This window comes from Amblyraja radiata, chromosome 14, assembly GCF_010909765.2.
Source record: "Amblyraja radiata isolate CabotCenter1 chromosome 14, sAmbRad1.1.pri, whole genome shotgun sequence".
NCBI classification, from domain to species: Eukaryota; Metazoa; Chordata; class Chondrichthyes; order Rajiformes; family Rajidae; genus Amblyraja; species Amblyraja radiata.
In genome coordinates this window covers 30,252,898-30,277,022 of record NC_045969.1, presented here as the reverse complement: position 1 = coordinate 30,277,022, position 24,125 = coordinate 30,252,898, and the positions used below count along the sequence as shown (strand labels likewise).

The 24,125-nt window shown below is 43.4% G+C and overlaps 1 protein-coding gene across 3 annotated transcripts; it reads left to right on the top strand.

The window, feature by feature from the left end:
- The first annotated feature begins 981 nt into the window (after positions 1 to 981).
- On the top strand, positions 982 to 17,113 carry gdf3 (growth differentiation factor 3). Of its 3 annotated transcripts, none has more exons than XM_033032975.1 (4): positions 982 to 1,039; positions 2,713 to 2,823; positions 15,152 to 15,378; positions 15,830 to 17,113. In XM_033032975.1, exons 3-4 carry the CDS (start codon positions 15,267 to 15,269, stop codon positions 16,627 to 16,629), a joined length of 912 nt encoding a protein of 303 aa, XP_032888866.1. In that variant the 5' UTR covers positions 982 to 1,039; positions 2,713 to 2,823; positions 15,152 to 15,266; the 3' UTR covers positions 16,630 to 17,113. The 3 variants fall into 3 exon arrangements, with proteins under 3 accessions (XP_032888866.1, XP_032888865.1, XP_032888868.1); XM_033032974.1 differs by lacking the exons at positions 982 to 1,039; positions 15,152 to 15,378 and adding exons at positions 1,975 to 2,425; positions 9,589 to 9,712 and having other exon boundaries at positions 2,713 to 2,886; XM_033032977.1 differs by lacking the exons at positions 982 to 1,039; positions 2,713 to 2,823 and adding an exon at positions 9,607 to 9,712.
- Positions 17,114 to 24,125: the final 7,012 nt, after the last annotated feature.

Here is a 24,125-nt window from a genome sequence, read left to right as displayed (position 1 = left end):
TAATGAAGAAGAGTTTCAAAGTCTACAGAGAGATTTATGCCAGTTGGAAGAGTGGGCTGAAAGATGGCAGATGGAGTTTAATGCTGATAAGTGTGAGGTGCTACATCTTGGCAGGACAAATCAAAATAGGACGTACATGGTAAATGGTAGGGAATTGAAGAATGTAGGTGAACAGAGGGATCTGGGAATAACTGTGCACAGTTCCATGAAAGTGGAATCTCATGTAGATAGGGTGGTAAAGAAAGCTTTTGGTGTGCTGGCCTTTATAAATCAGAGCATTGAGTATAGAAGTTGGGATGTAATGTTAAAATTGTACAAGGCATTGGTGAGGCCAATTCTGGAGTATGGTGTACAATTTTGGTCGCCTAATTATAGGAAGGATGTCAACAAAATAGAGAGAGTACAGAGGAGATTTACTAGAATGTTGCCTGGGTTTCAGCAACTAAGTTACAGAGAAAGGTTGAACAAGTTAGGGCTTTATTCTTTGGAGCGCAGAAGGTTAAGGGGGGACTTGATAGAGGTTTTTAAAATGATGAGAGGGATAGACAGAGTTGACGTGGAAAAGCTTTTCCCACTGAGAGTAGGGAAGATTCAAACAAGGGGACATGACTTGAGAATTAAGGGACTGAAGTTTAGGGGTAACATGAGGGGGAACTTCTTTACGCAGAGAGTGGTAGCTGTGTGGAATGAGCTTCCAGTGAAGGTGGTGGAGGCAGGTTCGTTTTTATCATTTAAAAATAAATTGGATAGTTATATGGATGGGAAAGGAATGGAGGGTTATGGTCTGAGCGCAGGTATATGGGACTAGGGGAGACTATGTGTTCGGCACGGACTAGAGGGGTCGAGATGGCCTGTTTCCGTGCTGTAATTGTTATATGGTTATATGGTTATATGGTTATAAGCGTGAGAGACATTTATCCTACTTCAGAATTCCAAAAGTGAGGAGAAATTACGGTAGATAGAAGCGAGAGCTGAAGGGACAACAACAACTAAAGTGCTTGGCGAACATTGGCCGTTTGCTCACTGCATTTCATCAACAGTAAGGCATTATTTGTGTTTTTTCGTGATTCCATTGGCATCTAAAAAGTTTCAGAAGTGATAAATCTGGCTATAAAATTTTAAAATCCCCCATGGTTCTCAAGTGGGGTTTTACATACAAAAAGAAAACACCTCTGAAGCAAAATTTACAGCCAGATTTATCACTTCTGAGACTTTTTAGGGACGGTAATCAAAGAAGGGTATAACATTGAATTCTTCAATTTTAGGTAGTTATAAGTTAAAACATGTGATCCCATGCAATCTAATCTTCTAGAACAGCCTAGTATATGGAACCTTATCAAAGGCCTTGCTCTGCCCTCATCAACCACTGTGGCTACTTCATTAAAGACCTCAATCAAATTTGTGAAATACAATCTTCAAGATACAAAACCATGCTAACTATTCATAATTAACGCTTGTTCTTTTTCCAAGTGCATGCATATCTTATCTCAGGATTCCCTCCAGTAACGTTCCTACCACCGATGTTAGGATTACTAATCTACAGCTCCCAGGTTTTTCATTGTAACCCTTCTTAAATAGAAGCATAACATTAGCCATCCTCCAATCTTCCTACATTTCACCCATGTCGAAGATAATTCATATATCTAAGCCAGGACCTGCAATTTCTTCCAGCTTCCCATAGTATCCTAGGATATATTTAATCAGACCCTGTTACTTTACTTTAGACTTTACTTTAGAGATAAAGCATGGAAACAGGCCCTTTGGCCCACCGAGTCCACGTCGACTAGCGATCACCCCCTACACTAGCACTATCCTACACACTAGGAACAATTTACAGTTTTACAGAGGACAATTAACCTATAAATCTACGTCTGTGTGGGAGGAAACTGGAGCATCCGGAGAAAACCCCATGGTTACATGGGTAATGTACAAACACCAAACAGACAGCACCCATGGTCAGGATCGAACCCAGGTCTCTGGCGCTATAAGGCAGCAATTTTACCACTATGCCACTGCAGAATTATTGATTTATTTGTCTTCATAGGATATTTGGTACCTCCTCAACTGCAACGGGCACTATCCTCAAGACATTGCAATTAGCTTTCCCAAGATCCATAGAATCATGTCATTCATTGCGGTAAACACAGAAGTGAAATACAGTCTGCAAATTAAGATTGCAGAAAAGGACAACTTAGAAAAATGTTGGAACTCTGAGATGACAACAGAACAAGTTTGATTAATGACTTCTCTTATAATCTATACTTTTTGGAAGGTATAAGTAATTGCCCATGAGAATGGTGCATATGAATTACTAGATGAGGAGAGGCCATGGTCCATCTAGTTCTCCTTGTACCATCCTGCTGGTTGCATACACAACAGTAATGAAGCTTTTGACCAATCATGACAATCACTCTCAACAGATGAGGTAAGAAAACATTGTGCAAACGTTTAGAGACTAGTCACCTGATAAATATGTCGCCATAAAATTAACAGAATGTAATTTTCATATGAAAAGATATAAAGACTCCACCCTTTAAAAGAAATAAATAATTGCTCAATGATATTAGCTTCTGTTAATTTTTTGTTTTGAATTGGCTCTGCAAGGATAGGCTGCATATGCTGGTTCTACCTAATCGTAGTCCACATAAGCCTTTCAAACTCAAATGCATCTCGACCTTTTTTCCAATACAAATGTTGTTATTTGTTTTACAGAATGCATTCAATGTTTAATACCCATCCCTATTTGCACTGAGAAAATGATGGCAAGGCACCATATTTGTGGACTACTTTGCTCCCGAAGAATGTACATCTACAATTATGCTGGTAAGGAGTTCCTGAATTTGGATGTAAAATGAAGGAATGGAGAGGCACTTCAAAGTTGAAATGGTGAGCGACATACAGGCAAATCTGTGGTTGAGGTTCCCATGCCTCTTCTGCCTTTTGTTCTTGATGGTAAATGTCACAGATTTGGCAGGTAGTGTTGTAATTGCACTGCGTAATCAAGTTGAACCAACCCTCAGATCATCCTGGTTACTTTTTTTCTATGATTTATCAATTGTTGAAATCATGATGATTGGGCATGTGGTTGCTGCTGTTAAAATTCACTTTTATTTCCCATGAGTAGGGCCGGCCTTAGGAGGTGCGGGGCCCAATTGGGAACAATTTTGGTGAGCCCCAGGTTCCCAACCAAGGTCTGTCAGTCCTGTTATTTAGTATATATTATGAAATTGTACACTAAGGTGCTATGGATTATACACTGTCTCCGCTATAAGATCTTTGCGTCTGACTATCAGTACCTCCGCTGGCTTCCAACCTTTACCGTAGCTGCTAATTACCATTAAACTGCATTATGTGATTGGACACAATGCCCTTGGAGATAGCGGCTGATTGGACAGGAGGACACCGATTTGTTGATTGGACGGGAATTAAGGCAAGCTGGTTGGTGATTGGACGCAAACCCCTTAGAGACAGCGGTTGATTGGCCGCCAAATATCGGGCACACAAAAATGGACAAATAGGAAAACAATAAAATCGCTGGTCGGTGCGAACTCAATGGACTATCTGCGCTGTATCTCCAAACTAAACAGTATAACATGCAGGTACATTCATTTAAAATAAAATTCAGTGATTATTTCACATGATTTCTCACTGTGTAAAGCTCAGTATCTGACCAATCTCTGTTTAACACGTTTGGTCTGCCTTGGGCATTGACTGAACTAAAAACCTAAACCAGGCTCAATTGTATCGTCACATTGGATTCAGTAAACTCACACATCTCTGCATTCAGGAGGCTGCCGTGATTGGAATCACGGGCTCTGAGACCAGAGTGGGTAAAGCGACCTGTGATCAATACCTAAGATGATAGCTCTTCTCAATTAAAAAAAAGTGCAGCTTTTCACTCTAACCATGATGGCTAGAGTTTCTTGCAAGGTGATCTAGGATCTCGCTAAGTAAATATTGTTATAACGCTCAGTTGAGTTCAAATGAAGAAGATATTCATTATATTGTTCAGTGGAGCCCATGGACGTGTCACTAAAGCAGTGAAGAAAGCAATCTCCACACTTCATGTCCCCGTATTTAATGAAGTGACTTTTAAATTACTTGAAATAAAAGTTGATTTCTCTTTGTAACAAATGTCAACCGTGCTTCTAATGAAAGAGAAATCAATACACTTCTTTCTCTAACATTCTGTAATTCAATTGACTTTTATTTAAAGTGGAAGACGCAAACATTGTCAGCTCCACCTGGCCTTCACCCAGAGTGACTGGGGAGTCCACAGTTGTGACAGGGGCCACAGTTTAAGAATAAAGTGGTAGGCCATTTAGGACTGAAATGAGGAAAAACCTTTTCACCCAGAGATTTGTGAATCTGTGCAATTCTCTGCCACAGAAGGCAGTGGAGGCCAATTCACTGGATGTTTTCAAGAGAGATTTAGCTCTTAGGGCTAACGGAATCAAGGGATATGGGGAGAAAGCATGAACGGGGATACTGATTTTAGATGATCAGCCATGATCATATTGAATGGCAGTGCTGGCTCGATGGGCCGAATGGCCTCCTCCTGCACCTATTTTCTATGTTTCTGTTTCTATGACTGATAGAAATGCATGCTCCATTCTTGAAGGTATCTAGTGCGGGATTTGAAATCCCCGTCAAGTCATAACGTGCCAATAAAGATGCTCTGCTTTCTTTCCATAGATTATCTGTTCTAGTTTAGTGATACAGCACAGAAACAGGCCCTTCAGCCCACCGAGTCTGCACCGACCAACAATCCCTGCACACAAATACTATCCCACACACACTAGTGACAATTTACATTTGTACCAAGCCACATAACCTACAACCTGTACGTCTTTGGAGAGTGGGAGGAAACTGAAGATCTCGGAGAAAACCAATGCGTGTCACAGGAAGAACGTATAAACTCCCTACAGACAACACCGGTCATCAGGAAGGAACCGGGGTCTCTGGTGCTGTGAGGCAGCGACTCTACCGCTGCACCATCGTACGGCGAAGGTATCTCGTGCGAGATTTGAAATCCCCGTCAAGTCTTAATGAACCAATAAAGATGCTCTGCTTTCTTTCCATAGATTATCTTAGTTGAGAGATACAGTGCGGAAACAGGCACTTCGGCCCACCGAGTCCGCACCGACCCCTGCACACTAACGGGAGTCCCATGAATTTTATCCAAAGGAACGCGGCGTCATTAATACTTGGTCAAAACACAATTACATTTACTGAGGAATGTGGATCAATGCATTGATGACACATTGTATAACAACTCGTTAACTACTGGCTGTTAACAAGTGCTAACAGTAGTAGTTAACAAATCGTTTTTGTCTGATGGCCGGTCCAGTGGTTTTTATCCATGTTCGATTAAAAAAAAACGAGGCGAATTCGTATTTCTGTATGAAATACGGAAAATTAGCGCGGGGCCCAATCGGCTGAAGGCCGGCCCTGCCCATGAGTATTCACTTGATGTTGTTAGTGAAATAAATATGTTGTGCATAGCATTGGAGGTGTCGGATTTGGTTCATTCTGTGGTAGGAATTCTGAATCGGGTATGTGAGTTACAGCTATACAGCAGAATCTTGTGCACAAAACTAACGACTGGTGTTTTAGTACAGCGAAATGCTGCACTGTCATGGACTAAAATAATGCCATGGTTGTAAAACAATCATAGCAGTGGAAAAGAGGTCAAGAGATGCTGTGATTTACAATTGGAAATAATAATGTTTGAAAAACGCCATGGGGCTTGTCTAAACTGGCTACTCTTTATTCATCTGTTAAAAATCAAATTTGATGGTAGTGGCATGCAAGAGGCTTTTTGATAGGCACATGGATATGCAGGAAATGGGCATGGATCATGTGCAGGCAGAGGATATTAGTTTAACTTGGCATCATGTTCGGCATGGACCTTGTGGTTCTACAACTGAACATAAATTTCAATATTATTGATCTTGCTGTGCATGTGGTCTTGCACTGCCTGTTTCCTTATGCTGAGAGCATTTAAAATTATAATCCTGCAGTTAAGAATTAGAATAATGTCCTGGGATACTCATCTTGTAAATGAACGTTTCAGCTTTCTATTTTTTACAAAATCATGAGAGCATAGATAAAGTTATCAACCATAATCTTTCCCTAAGGATAGGCAAGTCTAAAATTAAAGGGCATAGGTGAGAGTGAAAAGATTTAAAAAGGACTTGAGGGGCTACCTTTCACACTTTTAAATGTCATAGTTGTACTTGTCTCTACTACTTCCTCTGGCAGCTCATTCCATATACAAATTGGTAGGCATACACTAGAACTATAGAATGCTGAGATAATTTATGTAACATGTCATCATAGTTTAAATTGTAGTATTAAAATCTTAAATATTTTAATAGATTGGGTACAGTTACCTTGTGGAGGGTTAAGAATAAGGGGGACAAAGCTTTAAAATTAAAACTAGATTGTTTACAGCGGAATCTACAAAGTATTTTCTGCACCTGATAGCAGAATTTTGACATTTCTCTTCTGTTCTTTTCAAAAAGAAAAATTGATGCAAAATTGGAAAATTCCTTAATGTTCCTCAAGAGCCTCAGTGCCACCTCCTTCTTCATCTCAAACTGCCTTGGCATATTTGTATTCTCCACACCGATCTCGCTGTCTTCCAAGTCCTTCGCCTCGGAGAATACAGATGCAAAATACTTGTTTAGTATCTCGCCCACATCTTCTGACTCCAAACATCCAGACCTGTCCCTATTCAAAATAATCTTAAAATGAATGGTGCATGACCTGGTGAGACTCCAATACTTTGTGTCTTTTTTAAACGTGGAGTTGTGATCAATATCGGCAAATTCTTCTTCCACCGCAACACAAGTCACCTGGCCAGGCTTGTTTCACACCACAAGGTCCCTCCTTAAGTTGGTCTACCCACATACTGTTTCAAGAAATCTCTTTGGAAACACTTAACAAATTCTTCCCCCGTATTATCCACTTGTCCTGAGTAAGATCCTGTCAATATTGGGGAAGTTAGTCACCCACTTCAACTACCCTGTGGTTCTTGCATTGTGACAACGCCCTCTGCCTTAGATGTCTCTCTGACCCCTTAGGGCGGCAGGCTGGCACAATTGTAGAGTTGCTGACTTACAATGCCAGAGACCCGGGTTCGATCCTAACCAAGGGTGCTGTTTGTACAGAGTTTGTATGTTCTCCCCCTGACCTGTGTGGGTTTTCTCCGGGAGCTTCAGTTTCCTCCCACACTCCAAAGCCGTACAGGTTTGGAGTTTAATTGTCTTGGTAAAATTGTAAATTGTTCCTAGTGGATGTAGGATAGTGTGTGGGGAGATTGCTGGTCGGTGCCGATTAGGTGGGCCCGGCAGGTCAGGAGAGGTCAATCCTCATCAATATTAGTAACAGCTGGGTCCTATTATTGCTTGGCCACTTGAACCTTGTCATCTACTCCCTCTAAAAGCCCAGCATTCTCACCAGAGGTGAGAAGGGAGGGGATGAGATAAGGAGGAAGGAGACGCTCCCGACTCGCAGGTTCGAAGAAGTTTGAGCCGCTGGGGAAACAACCCAAGACCACCAGCGCCACCATGTGGTCAAGACTTGAAAGGCTGGGAAATAAGCCCTGGAGAGGCTGGGAAAGAACCTCTACCTGAGGCTAAGAGGAGCATGGGCAAGCCTCATATCCCAGAACCTCTTCCTCATTACAGACACCAAGGGACAGCGTCCACACACACAGCCATAGACTGGCCGCCAGGATAATCCAGAGACTGCCAGTCTCTTCAAGCTCAAAGCTGAGCCACCAGGAAGAAATCAATAATTTCAATACCTCCTATCAAAGCAAGGGTGAACTGCAGGAAGAAGTCTGGGTCACCATGCCTCTTCCTTCAAAGACCAGGACTAAGATGCTGGGACAAGCCCGAGATGGCTAGAGTCATCACATGTGCTCTGACAGTGAGGGGCAGTGCCTCCGTGTGGTCCTAGACTTTCTTACCACTGTATGTAGAGTAAATTATGTAAGTTCACCTTACTGCGAGTGTCGGTGTGGTCACTGCTGAACCTGCTTCATCCCCAATGCCACAGCATCCTTCCGTAATCTGTCTACATATCTGATACTCTATCTCCCCCTGGCTATTGAGTGGCCTATAATATAATCCCATTAGAACAATTGAACCTTTCTAATTTTTTTAGCTCAACTCACAATGCCTCAGTAGATGTACCCTCCGAGTATCGCCGTGACATTCTCCCTGATTAGCAAAGCAACTCCTCCACCTCTTTTACCTCCCTCTCCATCTCATCTGAAACATCGAAACCCAGGCTGCCAGTCCTGTCCCTCTCAAAACTAAGTTTCCGTAATGGCCATAAAATTATAATTCCTAGAATGATCCAGGCTTCATCAGCTTTATCCGCAATACACCTTGCATTAAAGTAAACACACTTCAGCTGTTCATTATCCCCATATTCATGAACCTCTCCCTGCCTGTCCTTGCTTTGATAATGCAATCAGTCTTGATCTTATTAAATGGTGGGGCAGGCTTGAGCTGAGTGGTTTACTTCTGTTCCTAATTCGTATGTAACCCATTTGCTTTCTCTTACAATCACTTAATTACGAGCTGACCTGCTTTGCCATTTGAGCTAGTTGCAAACAAAAACAAATGTGTATAGTCATTATGACCCTTCTGAGCTGTTCAGCAAAACTGGCGGATCTCAATTTCAACACTACTTTCCTACATGCTCCATAACCCTTGTCACAGCTAAACAACAACAATCTATTTTTATCTTGTGATTTGGATTTCACAAGCGTCAGTGTAGAGAATTACAAACATTTTATGACAGCCAAATTCCTCCTCGTCTGTGTGATCTGCTCCACAGAAGTACACAACTTGAACAGTAATATTTCTAACCATAATCAGAAGGGAAGGGTCTGTCCCCCAACTATGCACACGTTGGAAGGAATGAGATGGCCATCTCATATTTACCCCAGAACTGTACAGCCTGAAGTCCTGACACACCAAACAGGACTTCACCGAGTCTACCATGCACTGATCAGTCTTGGAATAGTACCCACAGCCGCTGCTTTAATTTGAATGCTTCCCATGTGCTGAACATGATATGTACTGGTACCATTTGGATTCACACTTGACGTTCCAATTCAAACAATTTTGATATACCAGAATCTTGTGCCACCGCCTACAGAAAGAGCTTGTATCATCTGGTCCAATTTCCAATTAGCCCCATTCTAATGGTGCACAAAGGAGCATCTTTACATGTGGACATTGAACTTCAGATGCTTGAAATTTAGAAGAAAACAAGAAATGTTCCGCATGTCGGTCAGCATCTAAGGAAAAAGGAACAGCATTCATGTTTCAGGTCTGGGATCGCCTGAAGAAGGGTTATTAACTTGAAAAGTTACCTTTATCTCTCCAACAGATGCTCTACAATCTGCCGTGCCGCGATTCAGCGCGACCCTTGGCGCGTAATCCTTCATCTTGGAATGTGTCGTCTGCAACTCCTTACGCTGGAAGAACAGCATATTTCAGAGACTAAAGTGCCTCTTTCACTAAGATGAATATCCAGCAATGATGAATGTGTATCTTGGTATAGGTTCCTGGAAGGATTCGTGGAGTACAAAGATACAGGATACTTAACGGCTCAGGATCTACATCAAGAAACAACATTTCATCCCTTTTCAAACCTTCTTGGCATGCACACAGTCTAGATGGAATGGGTGACTGTTGCAAATGAAAACATTTCACTCCAAGTCACTCGGGGGGTGCACTGCACTGAATATCCTGCAGGAAAATGCACAGTCAGAGACTAAGAGCATGGAAACTTACCATAGGTCCAGAAAGACTATGCCTTTCATGAAGCACTCATTTTTGCACTAATTCTATCCATTTCATACTTCACACATTTCCATGGACTTCCCCCTGCACCCTATCCCCCCCCCCCTCCCTTCCCCTCATTCGATCACTGGGGCAATTTACAGTGCCTAACAACCTACCACCTTGCACGTCTTTGGACTGTTATAGAAAACCAGAGCACCTAGGAAATACCGCACAGTCACAGTAAGAACATGCAGACTCCACAAAGAGAGGACTCAAACCCAGGTTGCTGGACCTGTTAGGTTGTAGCAAGTGGCTGTAGCTCTGTCCTGAACAAAACTGATACATTCTGCCCAATGATTCCTCAAGTAGACTGTCAAAGAAGAAAAATGATGGATGCTGTGAAGCGTAGCCCAATTACCGCACAGTCTGGGATCACCATCAACAACTCTGTAGATGGGAGATTTTAGCAAAGATCCTATAGCGGAGCAAGATAGGCCACTCCTGCTAAATGCAATGGGCTGACGTGTAGTACGCAACGGTGCGGAACGTGGGCCTTTTTTTCATCCATTTCAGTAATCCTACCCGACTTGTAGTGTAATCAACGTTGCGGGGGAACAGTTTGTGTTAATAAATTATAATTCTGAAAATGAGGAGAAGATTTTTACCAAAGAACTTTTATTTTTACGAGGATATTTCCGTAACTGGCTTCCGTCTCCGCACTGCGCATATGGTTATATGCGCAGGTATATGGGACTAGGGGAGATTATGTGTTCGGCACGGACTAGAAGGGTCGAGATGGCCTGTTTCCGTGCTGTAATTGTTATATGGTTATATGGTTATATAGTATCTTTGCTCCGCTATGGGATATTTGGTGCAGAGACGGAAGCCGGTTGCGGAAATGGGGCCAAAAATTACCCATAAATCTGCCCATGACCGTACTACGTCTTTTTCGTCGAGTGATCTATCTTGCTTGCTCGAGGATCTTTGGATTTTAGCATTTGCTCTGCAATTAGCACGCTCTTTGCAATTAACACTTCAAAGTGGCAAGCTTTGCTCAGCCAAATGTATTCGGGACATTGGATGTCCTGTGACTCATTGTCTGCAGTTACTACATCAATTTTCACCTGCTGAGTGTACTGAGTACCACCTCAAAGGGTGATGATGTTTGCAGCTGAAAGGAATTGTCTGTATTCCCCAGACAATTGCGACTGAACTGATACCATTTTAACTCTTTGATTGCCTTGTGGCCGCACAGACTGAAATGTGTACTCCTCTAATTTTGGAGAAATAAGTTGCCACTAATTTGCCTTCCAGAAAACAGACTTCAAACTGCTAGCCTAAAAAACATAGTTCAGACTATATTCTTAGCAGTGTAACTATTGAGTAGAATGGTTTAGGAATTCAATTTCAAAAATCACTAAAACTAACCGAGAGCTAAAAAAAAACAAAGGGGTGAAACAAAGGGCAAACGCATGCCCTCTAGTAATTCACATTTCCACTGGGAGAAAATTTCTGACTACCTTTATCAATACCTATCATTAACTTTACAAAAATCTATCAGGACTCAACTTAGCCTCTGACGTTCCAGATAAAACAATCCAATTATTAGCTCGTAAAACAGCTCCTCACTATGCAACCCGTTGAAACCTACCTCGGGTGTATCTGTGTGAAACTTGTTTTCCTCTCTCTGTGATTGGGTGAGTCACCTCTGGATGCTTCCGTTGGGAGGCTAATTAGCTGCTATAAATTGGCCCTAGTATGTAGTGTGGGGAGAATTGATGGGAATGTTGCACAGAAAATAAGTGGGGAAATAGGGCGTAATGTGTTTCCAATGTTGTAAGGAAGTATGTAAAGTAAAAAGATGAATAGAATGTTCTGCTTTATGTCAAAGATTATATAACAGTAGAGGAACTGGCTCTTTGGATCTGCACATGATCCATATCCCTCCATTCAATGCATATGCTAATTAGCAAAAGGATTTGAGTATAGGAGCAGGGAGGTTCTACTGCAGTTGTACAGGGTCTTGGTGAGACCACACCTGGAGTATTGCGTACAGTTTTGGTCTCCTAATCTGAGGAAAGACATTCTTGCCATAGAGGGAGTACAGAGAAGGTTCACCAGACTGATTCCTAGGATGGCAGGACTTTCATATGAAGAAAGACTGGATAGACTCGGTTTGTACTCGCTAGAATTTAGAAGATTGAGGGGGGATCTTATAGAAACTTACAAAATTCTTAAGGGGTTGGACAGGCTAGATGCAGGAAGATTGTTCCCGATGTTGGGGAAGTCCAGAACAAGGGGTCACAGTTTAAGGATAAAGGGGAAATCTTTTAGGACCGAGATGAGGAAAACTTTTTTCACACAGAGAGTGGTGAATCTGTGGAATTATACAATACAATACCATTTATTGTCATTTGAGCCTCAGTGAGGCTCAAACGAAATTTTGTTTCCACAGCCATACAAACAAAGACAATGTCCTACAGACATACACCCAATTAAGTTCACACAAACATCCATCACAGTGAACCCACTGTGATGGAAGGCAAAAGTCTTTTCTCTCCCCTGTTCTCCATGTCTCTCCCGATATCCAAGCCCCAGGCGGGTGATGCTAAGTCCCACGGCCATTTTAGGCCGTGCGGGGCGATTTACGGCCCCGCTCCCGGTCTAGAAGTCGCGAAGTTGGAGCCCCCGGCGGGCGCTGTAATGTCCCACGGCCATGAAGCCGTGCCGGGTGATGTACTTCCCCGCTCCGGGTCGTTCCAACCCCGCGACACGGGCTGGAGAAGTCGCGTTGCGGGAGCTCCGGGAAGCGGTCTCTCTCTCTCTCCCCCCGGACCCGCGAGCTCCCGATGTCCCAGTCCACCGGAACTGCGGCTGCGTTGCTGGAGCCTCCGAGCCCCAGGAGTCGAGTCGCAGCAGCGAGTCACCACCGCTCCCCACGTTCCGAGGCCGGCCAGCCCCACGATGGTGAGTAGTCCGCAGCTCCGCAGTCTCCCGAGCCCCCGGGTCGTTCAGGTTGGAGGCCGCTCCACGGTGCTAGGCCCCAACGACAACGGAGACCCGACAGGGAAAAGGTCGGGTCTCTCGGACAGGGAAGAGATTTTAAACGGTTTCCCCCTCCCCCCCCCGCCCCCCACATATACACATTTAAAAAACAGTATTTAAAAAACACCAAACACTACATTTAACTAGACAAAAAATAAAAAAAAGACAGACAGGCTGTAGGAGCCGCTGCAACGAGTCGCGCCGCCACCAGGAATTCTCTCCCGCAGAAGGTAGTTGAGGCCAGTTCATTGGCTATATTTAAGAGGGAGTTAGATGTGGCCCTTGTGGCTAAAGGAATCAGGGGATATGGAGAGAAGGCAGGGATGGGATACTGAGTTGGATGATCAGCCATGATCATATTGAATGGCGGTGCAGGCTCGAAGGGCTGAATGGCCTACTCCTGCACCTATTTTCTATGTTTCTATGTTTCTATATTCATGAGTCTATCTAAAATCCTCTTAAATGCCAGTATTGTATGTATTTCCACCACCACCCATGGCAGCACATTCCAGCTACTTCCCACTCTCTTTGTAAAAGAACCTGCCATTTTAAACGTTTCCACTCTTACGCTAAACCTCTGCTCTCTGGTAGTTAACATTTCCACTCCTGGAGACAGATTCTGATTTATCAATGCCTAACATTACCTTTACAAAAATCAAAGTCTCAACTCGGCCTCTGACATTCTAGAGAAAACAATCCAAATTTGTCAAACCTTAAAAGTAATATTCTCTAATCCAAGCAACATCCTGGTTATGGTAGACACAAAATACTGGAGTAACTCAGCGGGCCAGGCAGCATCTCTGGATAAGTGACGTTTGCGGGTTGGGACCCTTCTTCGGTGTGATTGTATTGTCCCACCAATGTACATCGGATGCTGTAGATGAGGTGAGAGGAGGTGCGTGTGAAACACTGTGTCACCTGGAAGGTCCCTGGAAGGAAATAACGGAGGTATAAGGACGCATTGACACCGTGGGCTGAGAGGCCTGTTGTTACGCCATACTGATGATGTATGTATTATGTCAATTGTGTTTCCTATTGGATGTGGTACTTTAGACAGAAGCCTGTAGGTGGTACTGGTTTACACAGAATCTACCAGGAGGTAACACAGTTATCGAGTCATGCAGCATGGAAACAGGCTCTATGGCTCAAATTCGGCCTTACTGACGAGGGCACCCCACCCACTCTAGTCCCATTATATTGTACCAGGCCCATATGCCTCTAGATTGTTCCTATCCATGTGCCTGTCCAAATGCCTTTTAAATGTTGTTACTGTACCTCACAGCTACTTCCTTAGATTATTTTGTAGATACAGTGTGGAAACAAGCCCTTCAGCTAACCAAGTCCATTCTGAGTATTGATCACCCGTACACTAGTTCTATGTTATCCCACTGTTACATCCGATGAACTAGGGGTAATTTACCGAACTGTCTTAAGCAGAGAAATTTGAGGTACTGAAGATGTACTTGAGGTACGGAAATAATTGAGGTACTGAAGATGATTCAAGGAGTTGACAAAACTGGCTGGAGAGAAACTATTCATTGTACTGAGGAAGTCCACAGCAAAGGCTCCCATAACCTATTCAAGCAAGAAGTTCAGGAATGGACATCACATGAAGGATAGTGATAATTGGGAACACTCTCCCAAACCATCCTGTGGAAATGTTTGTTATTTATTTTTGTTAGGCTAGGGTCTGAAGAATTACAGATAAAGATACGCATTTGGAGTTAAAATACAGAACAGCCATGTTGTAATAAATTAGAGGCTGCATGACTAATTCCTGTAGTTCAATTCTCAAACTGGCAATAATTTGTTTAATGATTTAAGGCATTGTTTATTGGGGGTTGAGGATCATGCAGCACAGTTCAAATTCAGTAACCATCAACAACTGTCTGGAGAAGGAGATAAGACTTTTCAATTGCAAATGCCAACATTTGGTGGCAATTAAATGCTCTCAGCAGGTGGGAATTGGTGGAAGCTGATTTGAGCCTTCTAGTCTCAAGGATATTTGAGACAAAGTCTATTTGGCTGAGGGAAGGAAGCTGTCTGAGTCTCAAACTCCTCCCCAGTATGTGGGGCTGCTCCTAAAACTCTCAATTGAAATGCTAATGACAAAGTGAGAGAGAGATGAAATCACCATTCAGCAGAGTTGTTGAAGCTAATCTCAGACTGTAACTGGATCTGGGCCTAGGCGCACACTGTCCTTCATTACACACCTCGTGCTTTGTGCTGGAGTCAGGGATGGCTCGAGGTTCCCTCATTATCTGTTTAGCTATGATTTTGTTTTCCCCCCTCAGCCTGTCTGAGCTACAGGACCCCCAGCTTCAGGAAAAGGCCTTTTTAAAAGCTTTGGGTTTAACAAGCCGGCCTCAACCCTCTGATCCAAGGCCTGTCCCAGTTCGACTGTGGAAGATGTTCCAGAGGAGATCCCGATCTCTCAGCGAGGTCGATTCTGGAGAGGACATGTGCAGAATGGATGAGCTGGGGGTGGAGGGAGACACCCTCCGCCATCTCCCTAATTTGGGTAAGATCCCTTTATTGTTGTGGTGGTATGGAATGAAAGCTGTGGCGTTGAGGGAGGTACAGGTAGCTGGGCATCATGTTTCTGGGATTAATGTGTGAGTTGCTGGGGATCTTGTTTCTGGGGGTGGGAGTATCAGTCGTTACAAAGGTGTTTCAGAGGGGTTGAACCTGGTGGTTGTTTGGGAGAAGGGTCTCGATTCCTGGAGACAAGTGTGCCAGTTACTAATGTTTGTTTCCTGAGGTGAATGTGCCGGTTACTGGGGTCGTGGTCTACAAGATCCGGGAAGTCACGGGTCCAAGGGTCCATGTGAGATAGTCAGTGGGGTCGCAGATGTTGGGGGGGGGGGGGGGGAGGTCCAGGCTTGAGATCAGATTGGGTCTGTGGGACCCAGACTACACATCTCGCTGACCAGCCGTTCTGATAATTGCGCTTTGACCATCTGTTTCATCAGGTGACTCAAACCCCGAACTGGAATCGTCTCTTTCGTCTTGTGTGCGGAGGCAGCTCTACTTCAACTTGTCCGTGCTGGAAAACATGGAAGAGCTGACACTGGCTCAGCTGGAACTCTCCCTCCTTGGTGACCCCTATCCCTTCCCTGGTGTAGCCACAGTCTGCACTTTATCCATCTGGAGTTTGGGGGAGCCCTCCAGCTCCAGGCAGGAGCTTGTGGCTCTGCAGTCCTTCCAATCACTGCGTGGCTCCCTTTACTTCAACCTCACTCATATCTCCAGAGCATGGAGACACCAGCACAGCAATCAGGGGGCACTCCTGGAGATAGGCAGCATCTCGATTGGGGATCATCAGGAGCTTCACCCAGCTTGCAGCAGGATTGCCCAGGATCTGCACATCTCCCTGTTGGTGGTGACTCTGAATCGGGAGAAATGCAAAGCGTCCAGAAGGAAGAGGAGCTCCTTTCAGCTGCCACTTGCGTTCAGCCGTGTCTGCAAACGTAGGAGGCTCCATATCCAGTTCAAGGATGTTGGTTGGCAACATTGGGTCATTGCCCCTCAGGGCTATATGGCCAACTATTGCCATGGGGAGTGTCCTTACCCACTGAGTGAGAGTCTGAATGGTACCAACCACGCCATTCTGCAAACGCTAGTACATTCCACTGACCCCGGGCAAACCCCACAACCCTGCTGTGTCCCCATTAAGCTCTCCCCCATTTCCATGCTCTATTATGATAACAATGAGAATGTCGTTTTGCGCCATTATGATGATATGGTGGTGGATGAATGTGGTTGCAGGTAGGATATTTTCCCTAGTGAAGATGTGTTTTAATTTGTAATTTTTAAGACCTAGTGCTTTTGGCAATGGTACCTTCCCCCACGGTAAACTTCGGTCTAATGTTTTGTTTTGGGTGGATGGTGGTGTGAATTGAATTTCATCCACCTGAATTGACATCTAGCATCATCCTCAAACATGTCCCCTTAAGTTAATTGTCGAATTAAATCATTTGATTCAAAGTTGCAATTATGATTGGAGGGTCATTTTGACTTGATTCACTATAAACGTTTTGTTGTATTTCTTCTGCATAATGAACCGAAGTGTTAACGTTCACGTTAATGTACACATAAGAGAACTGGTGCCAATTGGCACACTGAATATTTCTTGGATGTTTTTGTTTTATTTCAGATATCCTGTATGAAATGATTTTGCTTTAGTAACAGTGCTGTCATTGAGCAATTAGTAACTGTGGCAAGTTTATTGAAATAAAAGCAATTATTCCTCATTCCCTATAGTTTGCAAGATTTTTCCATTCAAGTACTAATCTTGTGCGATTTCTAAAAGTTGTTATTGAATTAGCTTAGAGCATTAATTCATTTTGTGCATTCCGCTTAATACTAACTACACGATTAAGGGTCTCGACCCGAAATGTCACCTATCCATGTTCTCCAGAGATGCTGCCTGATCTGCAGAGGTACTCCAGCACTTTGTGTTCTTTGTTATCAGAAATTCAATGTTCCATATAATAAATACATTTAAAAGGGGGCAATTTTGTTTAGCTTTAATCTGGGCTAGCCTATTAGTATCTCAATTAAAGAATGGTCCTTAGATTATTTATCGGAACACCATCGGGATGAGAAACGGGTGAGAAATCTGTTAAATGGAAAGATTTGAGAAGCTGGAATTGTTCTCCACTGAGCAGAGACATAGAAACATAGAAAATAGGTGCAGGAGTAGGCCATTCGGCCCTTCGCGCCTGCACCGCCATTCAATATGATCATGGCTGATCATCCAACTCAGTATCCCATCCCTGCCTTCTCTCCATACCCCCTGATCCCTTTAGCCACAAGGGCCACATCTAACTCCCTCTTAAATATAGCCAATGAACTGGCCTCAACTACCTTCTGTGGCAGAGAATTCCACAGATTCACCACTCTGTGTGAAAAATGATTTTCTCATCTCGGTCCTAAAAGACTTCCCTCTTATCCTTAAACTGTGACCCCTAGTTCTGGACTTCCCCAACATCGGGAATAATCTTCCTGCATCTAGCCTGTCCAACCCCTTAAGAATGTTGTAAGTTTCTATAAGATCCCCCCTCAATCTTCTAAATTCTAGCGTGTACAAGCCGAGTCTATCCAGTCTTTCTTCATATGAAAGTCCTGACATCCCAGGAATCAGTCTGGTGAACCTTCTCTGTACTCCCTCTACGGCAAGAATGTCTTTCCTCAGATTAGGAGACCAAAACGGTACGCAATACTCCAGGTGTTGTCTCACCAAGACCCTGTACAACTGCAGTAGAACCTCCCTGCTCTTATACTCAAATCCGTTTGCTATGAATGCTAACATACCATTTGCTTTCTTCACTGCCTGCTGCACCTGCATGCCTACTTTCAATGACTGGTGTACCATGACACCCAGGTCTTGTTGCATCTCCCCTTTTCCTAATCGGCTACCATTCAGATAATAGTCTACTTTCCTGTTTTTGCCACCAAAGTGGATAACCGCACATTTATCCACATTATACTGCATCTGCCATGCATTTGCCCACTCACCCAACCTATTCTAGTCACCTTGCAGCCTCCTAGCATCCTCACAGCTAACACTGCCCCCCAGCTTCGTGTCATCCGCCAACTTGGAGATGTTGCATTCAATTCCCTCATCCAGATTATTCATATATATTGTAAATAGCTGGGGTCCCAGCACTGAGCCTTGCGGTACCCCACTAGTCACTGCCTGCCATTCTGAAAAGGACCCGTTTACTCCTACTCTTTGCTTCCTGTCTGCCAGCCAGTTCTCTATCCACATCAATACTAAACCCCCAATACCATGTGCTTTAAGTTTGCATACTAATCTCTTATGTGGGACCTTGTCGAAAGCCTTCTGAAAGTCCAGATATAACACATCCACTGGTTCTCCCTTATCCACTCTACTAGTTACATCCTCGAAAAATTCTATAAGTTTCGTCAGACATGATTTACCTTTCATAAATCCATGCTGACTTTGTCCGGTGAATTCACCACTTTCCAAATGTGCTGCTATCCCATCTTTAATAACTGACTCCAGAATTTTCCCCACCACCGATGTTAGACTAACTGGTCTGTAATTCCCCATTTTCTCTCTCCCTCCCTTTTTAAAAAGTGGGGTTACATTAGCTACCCTCCAGTCCTCAGGAACTGCTCCAGAATCTAAAGAGTTTTGAAAAATTATCACTAATGCATCCACTATTTCTGCGGCTACTTCCTTAAGTACTCTGGGATGCAACTTATCTGGCCCTGGGGATTTATCGGCCTTTAATCCATTCAATTTACCTAACACCACTTCCCGGCTAACCTGGATTTCACTCAGTTCCTCCATCTCATTTAACCCCCGGTCCCTTGCTATTTCCGGCAGATTATTTATGTCTTCCTTAGTGAAGACAGAACCAAAGTAGTTATTCAATTGGTCTGCCATGTCCTTGTTCCCCATGATCAATTCGCCTGTTTCTGACTGCAAGGGACTTACATTTGTTTTAACTAATCTTTTCCTCTTCATGTTTTAACTAATCTTTTCCTCTTCATGTTTTAACTAATCTTTTCCTCTTCATAAAGGAGGGAAGGGACGCATAAGGGAAGTGAATGGAGAAGGTTAATTTTCCCAGGAACCGGGAGAAATCGTTTTTTTTTTTTTTCAAATAAGGCCATGGGGGGTGTTGGCACCAGCACTTGTGTCTAATTTCAAAGTTGACTCCTCTGACTGCCGCACTGATTTCAAAGTTGACCTCTGTGTCTGCAGCACTGCATGGGGGGAAAGGGACCTCTGACAGCAAAGGTCTCCGTCAGCATTGTAACAATGAACCTCTGACAGGGCAGCACTGCACTGGAGGGGCACCTCCATGCCAGCTCCTTCAACACTGCAGTGAATGTTGATTTAGTTTATATGGCCAGTCTCAGGAGAGCCCATAACCTTGTGGTTCTGACCATGACTGAGGCAAACATTTCCTTATTTCCCTCTCTCTCTCTCTTTCTCTCTAATCTAATCTTACAGTTTGATGCAGTCCTTCATCTGATCTTGGAAGCTAGAATGGGAAAACTGCTTTGCCCCGCACATGGAGTGATTAGATTCTGCACCGATCCAGAGGAATGCCATTATTCACATATTCATCACAGTGACCTCTACAGGGTCAGAACAAGAAAAGGGGTGGAGAGCTATGTTCTTCCATTGATTGCTTATCACTAGAGGATTATATAATGGTGTTTAATAAGCAGGGTAAAATATAAATCATACGCTGCTCTAATCTATTAAAGTCAACACCAGTTTCAGCTACAGAGCTTTTATGACAGTTTCAAACCTATGCTGTGCCTCATGGTTGATAGGAAATACTTTACAGCCACACGTATTGTTTGCTGATTAAATTAACAAAGGGACAAAAAGATTATTTGGAGGCAAGGTGACATGCATTTTCAAGAGCCAATGTCAACGAGGTGGATGGTAGAGCTATATTCACTGGAGCCACTCTTTCACAACCGACCTGGAAACCAAATGTCACTCATTACAGACTTTTACACATCAGAAGCAGGACAGAACATAGCTGATCGTCCTTTTCTCTTCATCTCAGGGAATATAACTCCTCTTAAGTGCAGTTTAGTTTATGCTTAGTTTAGGGATACAGTGTGGAAACGTCCTTTGGCCCACCGTGTCCATGCCGATGATCGATCGCCTATACACTAGTTTTATCCTATACACTACGGACAATTTACAGAAGCTACAAACCTGTATATCTTTGGAATGTGTGAAGAAACCGGAGCACCTCGTAGAATACCCATATGGTCACAAGGAGAATGTACAAACTCCATACAAACAGCACCTGTAGTCACAATCGAACCCGGGTCTGAGCTGCATTGTATGGTAGCAACTCTACTGCTGCACAACTGTGCTTTTGGCTTTTTGTCATTAATCTGAGAGGACAGGCAAGGTCTCCATTTATGGCCTTCTGAATATTGATACCTCGGGCTGTGCTACAGTTACTATGTGATGTTATCAGACTTCTGACTGGTCTTTGAATCCATTTCACACAGATGGCGAGAAAGCATACCTTGAAAACCATCCCATCAGTCCATCAGTCCCCCATCAGTCTGAAGAAGGGTTTCGACCCGAAATGTTGCCAATTTCCTTCACTCCATAGATGCTGCTGCACCCGCTGAGTTTCTCCAACATTTTTGTGTACCTGGCGAGAAGGCAGCTTCACTGATGCATAAAGTGAGCATTTTTATTTTGTTTCTCCAAGGGATGTAGGCTCAGGTGGCTAAGGTAGCATTTTTTGACCATATTTAATTGCCTCCCAATGAGGTGGCCAATGTAGAAGACAGATATAAGTTTGGGGCCATGGGTGAAAAGTATTGCATAGGGCAGTGCTGTGAAACTGCTTTCTGAGACAGTTTGTGGAGCTGTAACATGACATTCTGCACTCTAGATAATAGACAATAGGTGCAGGAGTAGGCCATTCGGCCCTTTGAGCCAGCACCGCCATTCAATGTGATCATGACTGATCATCCACAATCAGTACCACGTTCCTGCCTTCTCCCCATATCCCCTGATCCCTTTAGCCACAAGGGCCACATCTAACTCCCTCTTAAATATAGCCTGAATCTATAGAACATTGGAAAATGATCACCAATGCGCTCACAATGTCTAGAGCCATTTCCTTAAGTACCCTGGGATGCAGACCATGAGGTCCTGGGGATTTATCAGCCTTCAGTCCCATCAGTATACCCAACACAATTTGCTGCCTAATGTGGATTTCCTTCAGTTCCTCCATCACCCCAGATCCTCTGGCCACTACTACATCAAGAAGATTGTTTGTGTCTTAGTGAAGACGGATCCAAAGTTGTTCAACCCATCTGCCATTTCCTTGTTCCCCATAATAAATTCACCCTTTTCAGTCTTCAAGGGTTCAACTTTGGTCTTAACTAATTTTTTCCTCTTCACATACATAAAGAAGCTTTTACTATCCTTCTTTATATTTTTGGCTAGCTTACCTCTTCGTTTCTCCCCGTATTGCCTTTTTAGTTATCCTTTGTTGCTCTTTAAACGTTACCCAGTCCTCTGGCTTCCATCTTTGCTATGTTGTACTTCTCTTTTATTTTTATACTGACATCCCTTGTCAGCCACGGTCGCCCCTTACTCCCCTTGGAATTATGAGAGACCAAGCCCGAGGGAGCATAGCAACCGAGGAGGTGGGAGGGAGGAGCTTTAGCATTTTTCAGCTTGAAATTGTGCAATCTGGTGCATACTGTAGCGAGTCTTTTAACTTACACTTGAATGCAACATTTATGCTTTAATTTGGATTAGCTATGAATAAGGTTAGGCTAAATGATATTCCTAATTACATTCCACAGTAGAGCCAGGCTCTGATCAACAGGTGCTGCACATGAATGACTAGCATATTCATGTATGGAAATCAGATTATAATTCATGCTGTTATGCATATATATAGATAGAAAAACATAGAAACAAGGCAAGTGATGTTCAGTCTTAACAAATCTTCCTCTTCTGCACCAAGGGATAGCAAATCCCTGAAAAATATACGATCATACACAATAATAATGCAAACATTTTATGCAAGTTCCTATTGTTTGGACAAAATCACTTATTACTGCTTTATAACAGTTAAGTTACTTTAAGACCATTTCAGAAATTATGGCAGTCAATGAACAATACAAATTAAAAGCAAACTAAAATAAAAAATAACATATTCCCTTTCCTGACTATTTTGTAAGTATTTGAATGCTGTTTACAGAACAAAGGGATATTATCTCAAGAATCAAAATGAGGAAAGAGGGAGCAAGTTTGCTTAAATGGTAATTCTAAGCCCATTCAGATCTGCATAGTCAGAATTACACAACATGCACAGGGCCTTTGGCCCAATTTGTCCATACTGATCAAGTTGGCATTCTGGGCTAGTCCCATTTGCCTACATTTGGCTAATGTCCCTCAAAACCCTTGCTCATGAAAAAAAAAATTACCAGCATATTGCAGAATAGAGGAAAACAGACTTGCAATAATCTTACATAATGAAACAGTTTTGCAACAGAGGGACTTCTACAACCTGAGCCAACATTCCATTCTTTTTGGTCCAGCAATAATCTACAATCTTTGTAGTGAGATGCCAATACCAAACTTGTGGGAGGATGAACAACTTCAGTAATGGAAACTGGTGTATTGCCTAACCCATACAGAAATAATCAGACCCATTATAATAGATCTTTAAAATAATTATCCACTCACTTCGTTTCGAATACATATGACCAGGGCCCTGTACAAGTGCAGACGGACCTCTTTGCTCCTATACTCAACTCCTCTTGTTATGAAGATTCACCTCATGCGTGTAGTTTGTGTGGAGATTCACCTGAGACATTCTGCAACCTTCAAACCTGGGGGCAGGACTGTACACTGAAGCTGAAGCAACAACACCACCCTCCCCATAACAATAGCCACCGTGTGCGTGTGTGTGAAAGCTGGTTCTCACCTGGTTAGTCCCCTCTCCAGCTGCTTCATCGCCACCATGTTGTCGGCGGCTGCACATGGACCAAGACGCGTCGTCACTGCCGTCAACCGACGTGCTTCCCCGCAGACCACACGGTTGTAAAGCTCGCTGGTAATCAAAGATCATAGATTACCCATGATCTTTGCTGACAATGTGGTGCAAAGAGACAAAAACGCTGATCACAGAATTTCTCACGACAGAGCATGAGAAATTCTGTGATCAGCGTGAGAGCATGAGAATTGCCTGAAATGCGTGAGAGTTGGCAGCCCTGTTATAGTATTGCCTCAACTACCTCCTCTGGCAACTTATTCCATTTACCAACCACTCTCTGTGTAAAAACGTTGGCGCTCACGTTCCTATTAAATCTTTCCCCTCTCACCTTAAACCTATATCCTCTGGTTCTTGATTCCTCTACTTTGGATAACAGACTCTGCATTTACCTTATCTATTCCCCTCAAGATCTCATGCACCTCTATAAGATCACCCCATATCCTCCTGCACTCCTTCATGCTCAGCGGTGTTCAAACCTAGACTATCTTTAAACAAAACACCCTTGCCACTCTGCTTACGCAGGTACCCCCCCCTGGGGTGACAGACCTTCCATTTTAATTTAAGAAAGAACTGCAGATGCATGTCGCCCTTCCCTTTTCTGTCTTTTGTGTTTTTAGCTGCCCTTTGGTTTCTAAGCTTTGCATCTGAGAAAAGGGCAATCACCATGTTCAAAAACAATGCAATTACAGGTTGGGCTGCTTAACCTCAACATAAAGGTTGTTGCCCT

Excerpts from the sequence above, each read along its gene's own strand:
- gdf3 (XM_033032974.1), top strand. The coding sequence starts at position 2,860 with ATGGAGAGGCACTTCAAAGTTGAAATG. Across the intron at positions 2,887-9,588 it reads GGCACTTCAAAGTTGAAATG|GTTCCTGGAAGGATTCGTGG; the intron begins GTGAGCGACATA and ends ATCTTGGTATAG. Across the intron at positions 9,713-15,829 it reads ACACAGTCTAGATGGAATGG|GTGACTCAAACCCCGAACTG; the intron begins GTGACTGTTGCA and ends CTGTTTCATCAG.